Genomic DNA, 16,042 nt, shown 5'->3' with positions numbered 1-16,042 from the left:
ATTGCATATTAGGCATGCCAGTCAAAGAAAACATGAGTGGCTACTGCATATTAGACATGCCAGCCAAGGAAAAAACGAGGTGATGGTAAGATTCATAAGTCAGGTTAGAGGTCAGAAAAACATCTTCTTTCTAATGTCTCAACAGATGATTTAAAGATAAAAGATATAAAAGATTAAAAAAAAAAAGATTCTGAATAGACTTGCATCACCACCAAAAAAATGCATAAGGGTATTTATTTTTAAATATTTAATTTCCCTATTTCAGCAACCTTCCTTTTAACTGTCTAGTTACAGAGTATTTAACTAGCAAATACATGATATATTGTAGTATTATTATTAGGTAATTACCACAGGTAACAAGGTCAATACAGAGAAACTATGAAACTACTACTACATGAAATACTAAGAAACCCCTACACATAAAATACTAAGCACGCATGTGTGTCTATGTGTGTGTTTGTATGCGTCTTTGTGTGTGGGCTTACCATGTTTTATAGGTAAATACTTAGTAATTAAGGAACTGTAAAATGAAGGGTTACCATTCTTTCTTCATAGACCATTAAGAGTCTCAAGAGCTTTCAGCTCCTGAGCACCTTTAGGCTAGACTACCACACAAGAACGGCTGACTGGTTATGAATTGATAGTCTGAAAATGGGTGACTATGCAAACATGAGTTGGAGAGAAGTTGAGAAGTGTGATTTGTTTTCTTTGGATGTTAAATGCAGCATTGTGAGGTGATCATGTAACACTATCTGTCTGCATTTGTATTGCACAAGCACATTTCTGCCGTTATGGTAACATATTACACACTGCTTCGTAGTATCTCTAGGTATTTGTCATAGCGCACCAGTGTGTATGCGTGTACGTGTGCGTGAAGTGCTTCACAAAGACAAGTCTGCAACAACAGACAAAGTATACTAAGGCAAAGCAACTCACCAATATTTGTCTGTATCCACATTGCACAAATACACATCTGCTATTTTCCGGCGATCATGTTTCTGCAATACTGTGTGTGCCTACATTTTTACAATATGTGTGTATGTGCATGTGCCTACCATTGTGTATGTGTGTCTGAATGTATAAGTGAGTGTGTGTGTGTGTGCATTTGCAATACATATGTCTGATTAAATACTTGTGTGTGTGTGCATCTGTATGCATGGGTTTGTGGATATGTATGTGCATGTGTGCATGTGTTTAAGATTGTGTGTGTGTTGTAAAAACTCTGCACAGATACACATGTCCACATCCAGAAGTGGTGATCATAGGGGTCCAAGCAGTTGCAGTGTCTCCTATGGACAGAATTGCAAAAAATGTGGCATACATCTAAAGAATGTCGAATTTAGTTAACTTTGAACCTTTACATCACATGACGTCGGCATAAAATTGTTTTGACTCCTGAATTGAGTAAATATGGCGATGGGTAAGCATACCAAAAGATAATGCTGATTGAAAATCCCAATTTTTGTATTTACATCTTTTACTAGGTGGTATACAACTCAAATGAGCAGTTATGGGCTGAGTTGATGTATCTCCTTGAGACCAAAATACCACAAAAATGTCATAATCATGGGCACAAAAGTTGGCGAGTTACTCTGTGAAAACTTTCCTGGCTTTCAGCAGTCGGGGGTGGGGTGGGTGGATGCCTAGTGGGGCTACATGCCCACAACGTATCATCTGCCCCGGTGTCCTTGGAACAGTTGACAAAATATTGGTGAAAAAGAAAACAGAGAAAAAGCAAATCACGAAACCAAAGGCCATGATTGACACAATGGCAGAAAAGGTGGTGCTGAAGAACGCTCGGAATGTTCATTTAGAAAAGGTCTTTGGGTTTGGCAAAGGTGAAAAATAATGACAAATTCTTGACATACAAATGTCAACGCACCTGCCATTCCTGTAAATTATTCTTTACTCCAACAACTGATCACTAAATATCCACACCACTTCTGTTCCCACCGCATGCCAATAACAACAAACATATGACAAACATACTGGAAATCCAACAGAGCTCGCTATCAGAAGATTACGCTTAGATCTCATGCAATGGGTGTTAAAAACACAACGGTTTTTACTCATGTCAACATCATTAGAGTCAAAAGCAGGCAAGGGCCCACTCGCTGCGCCTCAGCATCTCATCCCAGTCAATCTGTTCAGGCTTAGACCCTGATAGAGGCTAATCCTGTTTTCCAGGTCTTTTTCAGCTCAGAAAAATAACATGTCTTTGTGTCTGAAAAACAGACACCATTAATCTCACATCAAGGCTTAGGGTCAGTGACGACACCCACAGATTTACTCTTAACTGATATCAAAAACAATAACAAAAAAAAAAATACAGTGAAGGATAAGGACTTCTTTTTGTCCCCATTTCCTTAGAAGAACATAGATCATTTCCTGTTCACTTTGTTCTGATAGTGATCACAAAACGTAACCAAACTCTCTTGTTTGTGGCGGAGTCTTCAAACAGCAACTGCGAATTTCAGGTGAAAAATACCAGGTGAGTCGTGACACACCTCCACACTGAGATGGGCATGTCTGATGATTTTGTGTCTGCAAAGCACATTCAATGGAGTATAGTGGACCCCTGCTGTTGCTAATTCCGTCTGAACATTAAAAAATCACTTAGAGAAGCATTTGTTGCTTCAGACATTGCCATTCGCTATAAGAAATGCCTCTGGGACCAGCACTGGCTCCCGTCTCTACGAGAGCAACACGTCATGTCTGAAATGCCGAGGTGGTCGAGTTCACCGGCGCTGAGCCAGTGTCCCCAGCGCCACAGTGCCTCGTTGCCACCTGATTGTTTCATCAGGTCAGGGGATCTGAGGATACCTTCGCTCAGACAGACCGTCTGCATTATTTAGCCCTGGTCCCCCCGAGTCCCACGTCGCTTAACACAACACGCACAGGAGGGGGGCAAATGGGGCACAGGAGGGGGGCAAAAACCAGGGGGGGCACCACCAACACCGCTCCGATCATTTCATTGCCCCATGCAGCGAGGGGCATCATCAATGATTCAGTAAAGACGATGTCTGTCCATTAAAGGGTCCGGTGGTGAAAACAACAGCTCGCCACAGACTGGGGACGACTGGCGAGCCACCAGACAAAGGAGGTAGTTGGAACATCTCTGCTTCGTCCACTCCGACCCCTTTGAAGGCTCCCAGCTCCCCAGTACCACTCCCCCAGTACCACCCGCCTTCGAGGGCAGAGAGAGATATGTCACCCCCCCCCGCCCGCCTGACAAGCCATGCTGCTTGTTTTTGTTTTGGTGTGTTTGAGACTGTGTGGATGAGCGTGCGTGCGCACATTTGTCTATGTGTCGGTCGAGGGACGAGAGCTCGAGACAACAAGAGAAGGGCGAGAGAGGGAGAGAGAGACATAGAGAAACAGAGAGAAAGAGAGAAGAGGAGAAGGGATAGGAAGGGCGAGGGGGAGGGGGTAGTAGGGAGGAAGGAAGGAGGAAGGGAAAGAGAAAGAGAGAAAAACACGCTGAAAGGATTAAAAAGGAGGGGGGAGGCTCCACCCAGCCCCTCCTCCTCAAAGCCTCGGCCGCGCGCGGTTCGCACTAACGTCGGATGACAGGCGGGCCGGCAAGCGTGCTGGATGGCTGGCTGCTAGCGGGGGGAGACGCTGACGCGTTGGCAACAGGCTCGCAGCGTGAGCACGTGCGCTTTGTTTCCATCGCAACTGCCCTTGGATACAGCGTGCTGGTTGGTCTGCGCCTCTCGCCTTCAATATTTTAGCTGTTGTTGTTATGCTACACCCTGCCAGTCGAGGCGAGGGGCAAGCCTCTCAGCTACAGGGGCCTGCAAGGACGACTTTTCCCGCCCTCTCCTGAAGTGTTGCTAGGCACATTACCGGGTAAACAAACGTGGTCCAGTCTCCCACCCTCCTAATTTGTCACTGTTTGATGTGTCTGACTGGGATTTAAACATTAGGCTACCATCTGTAAGAGGATTGGATTTGTTTTTTTTGTTTAGAAAGTGAAGCATAACATCATGTGAACATACCAGTAAACAAACAGCTCTATCATATTTGCATCATCTTTGATGCACTGGCAGTTTATTGTTTAGGCATGCAACACATGGCTTTGCATATAGGCTACAAAATTAACTAGAAAATAACCAGTAAATTGACTTATGATCAAGTTTAACAAGAAACCATAAGGGGCATTGTGAAACTCTCATGTTGGATCAGCCTCAATTGGCAGAGGCTTTGTGAGGTTGGGGCAGGTACAGACAGAATGTTGCATAGTTGCCAAATTTGGTACCCTGGTTCATGACAGGTGACGACAGATCTTTCCACATGATACATTTCTCAACCACATTATTGCCCAAAAATATTTGTAGGCCTACTTCCAACATTGTTGGCCAGGTGAAAAATTATCTCTCAGAATTATCTCAATGAGGTTAAATTGGGTTAACCTGGTTAAATAAAAGTTAAAATAATAATACCATAATGACAATTGATTAGATTAGATTAAGATTAGATTACATATACTTTATTGTCTGTTCCAAAAGCTTACAGATTTTTTTTCTTTGACAAGGCTCACTTTTAAAATATTTTCATACAGACAAACAACACAGGGGGTATGGAGTGATCATTTGGTGTTATTGGAAATGGCTATTGCAGAGGGGATGAAGGATTTCTTGTAAACGTAAATGTAGGCCTACGTTGCCTGATGGAAAAAAACTGAAAGGGTTGCTTTCCTGATAACTAAATGACTGTTCAGTTCAGGGGCAATTATTTTTCCAGAGTGTTTCCTTATGCGGGATATTTCCTTATTGTTTTATGACTAACAGGCTTAATCTGTTTTAGCATGCTCACTACTTTGGAGGTCAAAGAGAGGTGAAATCTTCTTTTTAGGTTATTTGTGTCTGAAATTATTTATTCCATTTCATATTATTGGTCAAGAAAATCAGGACTCTTGCTTTAACTAAGAGGAGGCATTTAATTCCTTCTGTTTTTTGAGCATAACATGTGATGTTAAATGCTGAACATTAACAATCAAATATTGAATATTAGAAATCAAACACTCCCTCGTGTCACTGATTTAAAGAAATCGGGGAAAATTAGCAATAATTGTCTGAATTGTTCAACAGGCAATTTACCAAATATACCTCTAATTAATAGGTGTGTGTGTGTGTGGGGGGGGAACACCTATTGTTCCTGAAGCACACCCTGAATGCTGACCATGGACCACTACTCAAATCATAGGCGCCCCCACTGGTAAAGCACTTTCCTAACCATAGTACACTTCACAAAGCTAGACAGCCAGATTTCAGACACCATGACCCAAACCTACAGATGGATTTGTAATTAGAAAACGTCTCTTCATTTTGATTTAAAATTATTCACACATGCATGCCAATGAACATAGAGATCTATGCTGCAGTGAATAATGTAAATCCCTGGCAATATCTAGCAGTAAAAAAAACAAAGATTGTTTAAGGTTTGAGTGAATATATTCAATGAAAAAGACAAAGGTGATATGACTGGGAGAGGAACAAGGCTCAGTGTGAATTAGTATGTTCAGACACGCCTCTCTCAGGTAGACTTCATCAATCACTGCCACAGCGTTCTTTACTTGTTCCAGTGCACCATCTACTGGCCATACCATACACAAGAGGAACCTGCTCAGGGTTTTCTCTCATTTTCTTCAAAGTGGTAATTAGATCAAATTTAATCATTACTAATTCATTTTTGTTGAGGAAACAAATACATATTTATGTCACATATTGTGTCTTATCTTTAAGTCAACATTATCATTTCACAATGTGTCTAAACATCGGAAATTGACTACCTCAAATGAGCCATTTTTACTTCATAACTACACATTACTCATTACAGAGCGGAAAACAAGTTACACAACAGCCTGCATTGGCTGTGCAAATAAAACTGAACTACATGTGATGATAAACTGCTTTGGACAGTCCGCACCACTGTGTGTGGCTCATTGTTTGGTGCATGCATGATAATGACATTTCACTGAAGCTGATGCCTGTTACCCAGGGATGTAGTGGTAAAATAAGAGCTGGGTAAACTATGAATTTTGTGATCTTGGTGAGGTGGACTGCGCCATGCGGTATCAGATTTTAAAAAAGGCATTCAGAACATGTTTGATGATGGTGGAGGTTATTGTCCAATGTTTATAACAATACCAGTGGTATTAATGGTTCCTACAGTGTTGATGAGTGTACATAGTGTGAATGTGGATAATACAGTGTGATTTTGAATGTTAAAAGTTGCAATTTGTGAATAAACTCTTTTGAGAGCTGGATCAACTCTAATAGAGGTGGATAAACTCTATTTCTGACATTTCTGAGGTAGATAAACTGTGTTTACTTGCCTCCACTATACATCCCTGCTGTTACCCTTATATCTCAGCCACATGGCTTCCTCAAACTCACAATAACAATGAAGAAAGAGAACAAAAAATGCTAAAGATGTGTAAATCTATCATCCAGCCCTGTGTTATTCTCCTCCTGTAAAATGATTGTTGTGATTGTGCCAGCTGAGATAGGAACTTACTCCTACTTACTACTTATATACAGCCAGGCCTATCTATATTTATATCTTCATTCATTTTTATTTATTGTATTAGGGATTCATTGGGGAAGAAATCAATTCCATTGACATTAGCCTACTTTAGTGGTACAAGTACAGTTACACAAATAATTAGCGACAACCACTAGCGATATACTTTTCTCTGCTGACTCTGGGTGGGCAATGCAATTAAGTTTCTGCAGATGATGAGAAAGGTTTGATTTTTTTTTTAAAACCATCTTGTATCAAATATGATTATGTTTTCCGTGACCAAGTTTAACAAGAAACCCTAAGGGGCATTGTGAAACTCTCATGTTGGATTAGCCTCAATTGGCAGAGGCATTTCACGTGAGGTTGGGGCAGGTACAGACAGGATGTTGCATAGTTGCCAAATTTGGTACCCTGGTTCATGACAGATGATGACAGATCTTTCCACATGATACATTTGATTTGTCAGTTTGCTGTCTGATAAGATAAGAACTTTTAGACGTACAATCAACCACATTATTGCCCAAAAATATTTGTACTTCTACCATTGTTGGCCAGGTGAAAAATTATCTCTCACAATTATCTCAATAAGGTTAAATTGGGTTAACCTGGTTAAATAAAAGTTAAAATAATAATACCATATATGACCACTGATTAGATTAGATTAAGATTAGATTACATATACTTTATTGTCTGTTCCAAAAGGTTACAGATATTTTTTCTTTGACAAGGCTCACATTTAAAAGATATTCATACAGACAAACAATACAGGGGCTATGGAGTGATCATTTGGTGTTATTGGAAATGGCTATTGCAGAGGGGATGACGGATTTCTTGTAAATGTAAATGTACGTTGCCTGATGGAAAAAAAACTGAAAGGATTGCTTTCCTGATAACTGAGTGACTGTTCAGTTCAGATGGGGGCAGGAGGGGGGATTCTTTTTCCAGAGTGATTCATTATGCGGAAGAGTCTTGTTTTATTAACTAACTAATAGCATGCTCACTACTTTGGTAGTTTAAGGAGAGGTGACATCTTCTTTTTAGGTTATTTGTGTCTAATGTGACATCAGCAAAAGGGCCACCCAGTAAGTGAAAACAGTCAGACAGCTTTCATTATTAATGAGTGGTTACAAAAACGAAATTGTTAGACATGAAATCAAAATTATTTATGAGTATTTGTTGATAATTTTGGGCAGCCAATCTACAATCTGAAATTCTATCATCCAGCCCTGTGTTCGAAATATGATACTTCTAATCAAGCTATCAATGTTCAGCTTGGCTTCATCAAACTCAACAGCAACATTCACATTGAAAAGGGAATGATGTACTTAAATATTAAGGTGTTATAAGATTAAATATGTCCTGGGTCATACTGTAATGACCCTGACATAGGTGTCCATTTTTCTTAGCATGAGGGTTTTGGCCTACATTTGCAATGCCTGGTGAAGTTAGGCACAACTTAGATTGTGACTTCTGACTACCATCTATCTATCTACAACTCAGTCCACACTGACACTTTCAACATGGTCTCATAAAGTGCTTATACTATTTAGATCTATTTCTCTGAAGATAAAAAGCACTCTGTGCTGTGGTGTGTTGAAATACATTTAATTGATCTACTAAACCAACTACTGAACCAACTAATTTATTGTATACTTTAGGCTTGATGAATAACTTTGTCTTGCTTACATGTTGTTCTTATCTGAAATGAAAATGTTTTCCTTTTATTTGACCGACTCAACAGCACCACCAAGAGATATTCTCCATGTCTACATTATTCTCCTCCTGTAAAATAATTGTTGTGATTGTGCCAGCTGAGATAGGAACTTACTCCTACTTACTACTTATATACAGCCAGGCCTATCTATATTTATATCTTCATTCATTTTTATTTATTGTATTAGGGATTCATTGGGGAAGAAATCAATTCCATTGACATTAGCCTACTTTAGTGGTACAAGTACAGTTACACAAATAATTAGCGACAACCACTAGCGATATACTTTTCTCTGCTGACTCTGGGTGGGTAATACGATTCAGTTTCTGCAGATGCAGAGGTTTGATTTTTTTTCAAAACCGTCTTGGACATGCCATCAATGTCTAGACAAGTACACCAACATATGTCAGCAAGACGAGAGGACAAACGAGCCAAATAGAGCAAAAATGTCGTGTGGGTTTTAAGTTCAACGGAATTTTTGCCCGTCAGCTGTCCAAAATTAAAAGATAAGTTCTCGTACAACTGCGCGTGTCTTTTCCTTGTAGTGCCCCTATTCGCCACGCCCCCGTTTGGATCTCCTCCTTGCCTTTCTGTACAAATCACTTAGATTGGACATTAGTTAGTTTTTTCCTTCTTCTGGTGATATGTTCAGTTTCGTTTGCTTAGATGGACATTCATTGCGATCGAGGAGATACTGAAAAGCTGCGTAGGCTATGAGGCCAGCATCAACTTGTTGCGTATGTGTAATTTCCCTCTCATGCGACAGCGGTTGGCTCGCATTACGAGTATGTGACACTAGACGTAGCTTTTAGTTACAGTAGCATATTCGCCTTACTTTTCTACATGGCATGGGACAACTGTATTGATAATTGAATATCTTAAAAGGCTATGCAGTTCAGTAATATAGGCGATGCAAGCTTTAAATCTGGCGTGCAATCTTGTTGGTTATTTGGTGGGATAGAATAAGCAACAGGTGAATGAATATACGACTTCAATAGCCTACTCTGGTATAAGTGTTCGCTTGGTAGTAGACTTTGATGTAAAATTTTCGAACATGAGCTCAGGGAACAGGAATGTCTGCCATGGTCCACGCCAGTTCCTACAGATGTCACTGGTGCCTTCTTAAAATAATGTACGGGCTCCTGCTGTTGTGGGCCGAACACATGGACGCACTGTCAGACTTCTCAAGTAAGTGACACTCGTGATGGACAAGACGACATTGGCATGTTTACTTCACACTATTTCAATCTGCTTTTAAATTCTCTTCAAGAATACTTGACAAAAATCATCTCTAGCCACTCTGCGTATGGCTGCGATGGAGAGGCATTGCGACTTCAGTGCCCACGACACTCAACAGTTTCGGTTCTCTCCGCGCACTATGGACTGACAGACCCACGATTCTGCCCGAGTTCCTTTCAAACTACTTTACTGGGCAAACATAGGAACAGCTCCTGCTCAGCTTCAACTGCCTTACAGGTACCTTTTTATTTATTTAAATAGAAGGATTATTTAAGACTGTTATCACTTGTGGAGTTAGACTATTGTTTGCTAAATCAATGAGGAATTTTATGAATCTGTTAGTTATCTCCTATGGTTTTGTTTTGATTTGGTACCCAGAAGCTACTCTCAGAATGCCAAGGCCATAGAGACTGTCATCTCCTGGTTAATCATCATGTATTTGGGCGTGATCCTTGTCCTGGGAACTCTAAGTATCTTCATGTTACCTACAAGTGCAAACCTAGTGAGTGTTTTGACTGAAACTATATGCTCTTATAGTCTCCTAACTTTATAGATATGTCTATCCTTATTCTCTGACCTGCAACATTAACTGGTATACTTATTGTTTCAGCAGAGCACAAGAGAAAGGTGGGATGTGAGGGAGAGACTATCACGCTCCACTGTAAGCACCCACGGGTGCTGATCATCTATTCAGCGGTCTATGGCAGAGAGAAGGAAGACAAGGATGCGTGCAGCTCACACTACGACCTTCCGCCATTTGGTGAGAATTTACTTTGGAAGCTTTAGTATACATAAGGTATGGACCAACCAGTCTATAGTCTTTGTTTCAATAACCCACAAATGATACAACGGTCAACATTCTCTACATAGGCCTACAAGGAAATGTTCTCATTGTTGCATTGGATATTTTGAATTGAATGCTATTTCTGAACCTGAATAACATTTATTTTCTGGGCTCAGACTGTCTATACTTTGGGGCCGCCCACACAGTGTCAAAGAAATGCTATGGCAAGCAGAGGTGCTCAATCGCTATCAATGACCAAACTTTCAGAGACCCATGTCCCCCAAGGACAACAAAATATCTCACAATACTCTACTCATGCGGTAAGAATGTCCTCTTGAGAAAAATATAGAGCAAAATGAATGACTTTTGTGCCATATCGGACTGGAAAATAATGTAGAAATAAGACATTGTCCATTGTAGTCTGATTTTTTTCAGAGCAACACAACTATTCTCTTTGTGACAGGAAATCACAACAAACCAAATGAAAAAGTTATACATGAGTAAAAATAGGGAGTGAGCTCAGCAACCAGAGAATTGAACCTTCTAGAACTTCCTGTGATTGGCCACAGAGTGTTGGCACTGTTTAATTTGGAGCCACCTACTTAACTATCAACTGTGAATCCGCAATCTAAGATAGCATCCAGTAAAACATCACTCCTCTTGTCTGTTTAAAGTGCCCCAAGTGTTAATGAAGGAGGTGGAACCAAATATTTTCAACCCAACCTTGGTGCCACAGCATACCAATGACAGGGGTAGGTGCCTTACTAAAAATACTGTATATGTGGTTTAATCTTGTGCGAAACAACAGACATGGTGTATAGCATTCTTCTGTCACTCACATCCATTCCATTTGCCCCACTCAGGGGTGATTCCCAATGTCAGGGGCTCTAAGCTGCCAGAAGGCCATGGGATCATAGTGAGCACTTCACTGGTGATATATGGTTACATAAAAGGTAATGAACCATGTTCTTGTCCTTAGAACAGCAAATTAAATTAGTCGATGAATGATTTTAAACGTTAAGCATGGAGCTAGGACACTTATTTGCTATAAATACACTGTATACAGTTGGTAAGATAGCATGTGATTGGGCTTGCCTGCGTTACATTTTACAACTCACTTATTTGATTTCTCCCCTCCAACAGAGCATCAGGACAAGGCGGCCCTGCTCTTCATCTCCAGTGTCTGTGTGGGTCTGCTCGTTCTGCTCCTGGCCGTGTCCCTCAGGCTCTCCTGTCACAGCAAGCACGCCTGGGGGAGGGCACACCTGAACAAGAGACTGCTTAGCAGGACAGAGGAGACGAGTGAGGAAGAGGAGGAAAGTGACGATAATCAGGATTATAGTGATGGTGGGTCAGTGACTTTGATGGACAGTTCTTTGCTGTCGGAAGGCAACAGGAAGCCAGTGGATTGCTGGGAGGAAGTGACATATACCACCGAGGCTTCCGAGCTCATGGAGAGGATTGAGCGTCGGGACCTCGTGATTCAGGAGATCAGGATGAATTCGTACATGAATGGCACCTCATGTGGACACCTCTGATCTGCTCAAGATGACATAAAACACCTGAGCAGGTTAAATTCAATTGCAGAGCTTTGTTTCTAAAACGAATGTACACCAGTCCAACTTATTCAATAGACAACCTATAATGGCATAGGTATCACTATCAAGATCAAAATGAAATGTTTTCATGTCCATTTGTTATGCTAAAATAATAAAATGAAATCTCCTCGTTATTGTAAAGTTAAGCAATTGTCTCATACTCTCAAATTCAAATCTAAATTAATGTACTACCTCTTGGTTCTAAGGTATAGAGAACTATGTGAGAGGCTTTGAGGCTTTCTGGAACCTTGAGTTCCATCATGGTGGAGTTCTTCCCTTGGCGGAAGCCTCTCTGCGTGAACCCTATCATTTCCACTCGAGGCCCTCGAAAGCCTTGCATCAACATCCTGTCTGTAAACAGTGCTGGACTTCAGTGGTGCCAGCACCAGTGGCATGGACAAAGAGAGGAAAGGAGGGATACATCCTTACACTCCGAAGCACTTTGACAATAACCAGGCCCTGTCAGAGATCAGCTTACTCACCAGAGACACCTGGATGCTCGATGAATAAAAGTCCATCAGGATAAACCTTGAGCCAAATACTGACACACACACACACACACACACACACACACACACACACACAAAACGCACAGCTAAATCACACACCCAGTTAATGACTGTTTTATTTACTCGCTAATATAACTTACAGTGTGTACAGTGCAAAAATATGTGGGTCAAAAACAGGAAGAACAAAAAAGATTGCAGATTCCAAACATAAGAGGGCTGAGGAGTACAGCAATCACAGCAAATGTCAGTGGGTAAGGCATTACTAACAGAACACAGAGATCTCCAGAGGCGTGTTCACACCCTCTCTGTGTTCGGCGGATCATCTGGGGCCCCACTTGATGTTACTTAGGCCTTGAAACTGCTTTTTCAGGGCCTGCCTGTCGGACCACTCCGAGTGCAGATGGGTGTCATCATCAGCTTCATCCAGTTTCTAGTAGAGAAGTGAGGAAAAACAAGCTACACTCAAGACGGAGCAAAATGGGACAGTTGAAAAGTTACACAAGGGCAGAACAATCCACCTGCGGAGAGCTACTGTTTCAGGGCTCACCTTAAGCTCCTCTTGTCTTCTGTAGTAGTGCAACATCATCTGTTTCTGCTGCTCCTCATTGACCAGTGGCTCTCTCGCTGGCGCCCCCTGGCCCCTCTGTCAAGAAATGCCGCACATGTTTTAAATTCCCCTGGCACATTGAAATCAACGACAAGCCGGGCCAAGAAGTAATGACAGGTACCTTTTGTAGTTTGACCACAATCTTAGTCTTCTCATTTTTGCCAATGTAGTCCTGGAGCTTCTTGCCGCGCTGCATTTCTTTCTGGGCCCACCAGAGTTGGCCCTCTTCAGCGGGAATCACCTGGAGACATGCCTGCATGGCAGAGAAGACATAACCAATTAAACCCTCTCTCTGTATATATAAGTTAGACATATACAAGCCACAGGTGAGTACCAGGCTACAGTTTTGAATCTTAAAAAATAAAAAGATACCCGCACACAGTTTCTATAAGCTCCCAGAGTGGTTTATTAACAACGTTTCGACCAGAGGTCTTCGTCAGGTATCAAGGAGATGAGTGGGTGGGTGGAGATATATATAGATAAAGTAGTGGGTAATGCCCCATGTCCACCAATCAGTCTGTCCTATCCATTAATGCATCAGAAAATTGTAAGCAAATGGCCTACATATATATATCTCCACCCACCTCCTTGATACCTGACGAAGACCTCTGGTCGAAACGAGCTTATAGAAACAGTGTGCGGGTATCTTTTTATTTTTCAATTGTCGGCTAAGCCTTATACCCAGCACCTGTTTAAATTTTGTAGATGTGCACTCCACTCATTGACTACAGTTTTGAATCTACCACAAATAAACTAGAATGTTTATGCTTGGTTCTTGAGATGATCTTGAGAAATCTTTACCTGCGTGCCAGCTAGATCTTCCTTATCCTCCAGCTCCATTCTGATTGGGTCATGTGGAGGAAGGCCCATAGGGTAAACAATCATAACAGCACCCCGTAGGAGATCCAAAGCCTCCTTCACCATCTCCTTAGTAACACACACATTTGCCTGGGCCTGTTTCTGCAGAGGGCAACAAAAAGGAGAAACTAAATATATACATTAACATACAATATGTACAAATCATATGAGCAAAATCACATTCACAAGTTACATACTACTACTACTACTAATAAATATAATAATAATAAAACAACAATAAGATATTTATAAACCATTCTTCAGAGGTGGTATGTGTAACACTAACACAGCTATGGGGGCAGCCATGGCCTACTGGTTAGCACTTCGGACCTGTAACCGGAGGGTTGCTGGTTCGAACCCCGGCCAGTAGGCACGGCTGAAGTGCCCTTGAGCAAGGCACCTAACCCCTCACTGCTCCCCGAGCGCCGCTGTTGTTGCAGGCAGCTCACTGCGCCGGGATTTGTGTGTGCTTCACCTCACTGTGTGTACACTGTGTGCTGAGTGTGTTTCACTAATTCATGGATTGGGATAAATGCAGAGACCAAATTTCCCTCACGGATCAAAAGAGTATCTATATATATATATATATATATATATATAAAAAGTATATATATACATAAAAATATATATATATATAATATATATATATATATATATATATATATATATATATATATATATAAAAAGAAGTTACTCAATATTGAATAGTTAAAGCCTCCTCCGTCTAAACTTAAAGAACGTTTAACTATTCAACATTTTAGAGGTGCTTATTGGTCCTATGCTTATTTGATGTGGTCATTGCCTGGTCTAAAACAAGCTTACCTTCGAGATTAAAGATTTGGCCTCTTCCACCGTCTTCTTCAAAACATCTTTCATTTTTTCATTTGGAGCTTGTTTAAAGAAACATACGAGTGAAATTGGTGAACATGATTTAAAACACTGGGAATACAGGTGAGTACTTGAATATGAACACAATATCCTCTCACCATGTCCATTTCTTCGCCCAATTTCATCCTTTTTAAATTCAGCACCCCCACTAGGTATGCACTTATCTTCCCATTCATCACGAAGTTTCAGATCTACTATTTGGTCATCAGTGAGCCCTTGCATATTTGGGGGTAGTGTGATGCCATGTTCTGCAAGCTCTGGTACCTCTGTAAAAATACGTTAACAAAAAAACACACAATCAAAACCTGCTAAAACTACCGACATTTTAATAATTGAATGTATAGGAGATAAAGTATGACCTGAACAAATCCTCTCCACTTTCAATCTCCCATTGTAGATTGCTGTGACTTCTTCAATCAGAGTTTCCAGTGCGATGTCGACAGTGGTGTTGAAAAGAAACTGACTCTCTTCTCCTCGTTTCACGTGTAACTGGACCATGTTAACAGCTTCGATTAACTTCAACAGAAGCAATAACCTAAAACAGAGCACAACCAAGTAAATGTCCCGAAGTTGCTTGGGAGATCCAGACCCCAGTCATACATTTGCAAACAAAGTTCTTTGGTTTGGACCTCCTCTTGTTAAGTTACTATGGAAACGTGACTCTTGGAGGTTTCTGGAAATAGCCAACAAGCTAAACTGTTCACCTCAGAAAAAAATCTCATCAACAGCAACTAACTCAAACAAAAATAAGCAATAAAATGTACCCTAACTAAACATGCAAACAAAATCGATAATATAATATAATCTAACAAAATCACCTTTCATATTAGGTTTCCAGCTTATTATGTTATATTTCTGTGGTGGCACAGTGCACTCATGTCACCACAGCAGCACAGCAACTCACAACTTCCGTTGACATACTTCCGCTAACGACGCTTACAGTTTACCGTAATGTCAAGGGTAGATACACCACATTTTCCAGTTGTGAAGCTATTTCCCACCCAGATGATGCTACATGGTGGTAAATATTTCTACAACTGCAACCAATCCTAGATTAATATAATTAAGATACTTTGATGACTATTTTCCTCCCAATCCTTAAGAGAAAATAACTTATTCTCCCCATGGTGAAATATGAATGGTGTCTTACCTTTTGAAACATCTTCACTTTTGGAGGCTACATCCTCAAGGGCCACTGCCTACACTGAAGTGTATGTACTGTAAAGAGGACTGAAGTGCATTCTTTTTTTTTATCCGTTTCCTGAATCCCAATACCACCATGTAGGGAGGGGGCTTCTTTGCTATAAATTAATGTCA

At 40.8% G+C, this 16,042-nt stretch overlaps 2 protein-coding genes across 3 annotated transcripts; one reads left to right on the top strand and one right to left on the bottom strand.

The window, feature by feature from the left end:
- The first annotated feature begins 8,014 nt into the window (after positions 1-8,014).
- Positions 8,015-11,997, top strand: eva1c (eva-1 homolog C (C. elegans)). Of its 2 annotated transcripts, none has more exons than XM_048237861.1 (8): positions 8,015-9,430; positions 9,513-9,718; positions 9,860-9,983; positions 10,095-10,241; positions 10,442-10,585; positions 10,940-11,017; positions 11,129-11,218; positions 11,409-11,997. In XM_048237861.1, the coding sequence occupies exons 1-8, from the start codon at positions 9,316-9,318 to the stop codon at positions 11,801-11,803; spliced, it is 1,299 nt and encodes a 432-aa protein (XP_048093818.1). In that variant the 5' UTR covers positions 8,015-9,315; the 3' UTR covers positions 11,804-11,997. The 2 variants fall into 2 exon arrangements, with proteins under 2 accessions (XP_048093818.1, XP_048093817.1); XM_048237860.1 differs by having other exon boundaries at positions 10,092-10,241.
- Positions 11,998-12,470: 473 nt separating this feature from the next.
- cfap298 (cilia and flagella associated protein 298) lies at positions 12,471-15,626 on the bottom strand. The gene is made up of 8 exons (XM_048237862.1): positions 15,544-15,626; positions 15,085-15,260; positions 14,824-14,991; positions 14,660-14,727; positions 13,781-13,939; positions 13,101-13,232; positions 12,920-13,015; positions 12,471-12,802 (listed from the first exon to the last, which is right to left on the bottom strand). The coding sequence occupies exons 2-8, from the start codon at positions 15,221-15,223 to the stop codon at positions 12,692-12,694; spliced, it is 873 nt and encodes a 290-aa protein (XP_048093819.1). The 5' UTR covers positions 15,224-15,260; positions 15,544-15,626; the 3' UTR covers positions 12,471-12,691.
- Positions 15,627-16,042: the final 416 nt, after the last annotated feature.

The sequence above is a fragment of the Alosa alosa genome, chromosome 2 (assembly GCF_017589495.1).
Source record: "Alosa alosa isolate M-15738 ecotype Scorff River chromosome 2, AALO_Geno_1.1, whole genome shotgun sequence".
NCBI lineage: Eukaryota > Metazoa > Chordata > Actinopteri > Clupeiformes > Clupeidae > Alosa > Alosa alosa.
Note: the sequence above shows the minus strand (reverse complement) of the source record. Positions and strands in the feature narration are given on the sequence as shown.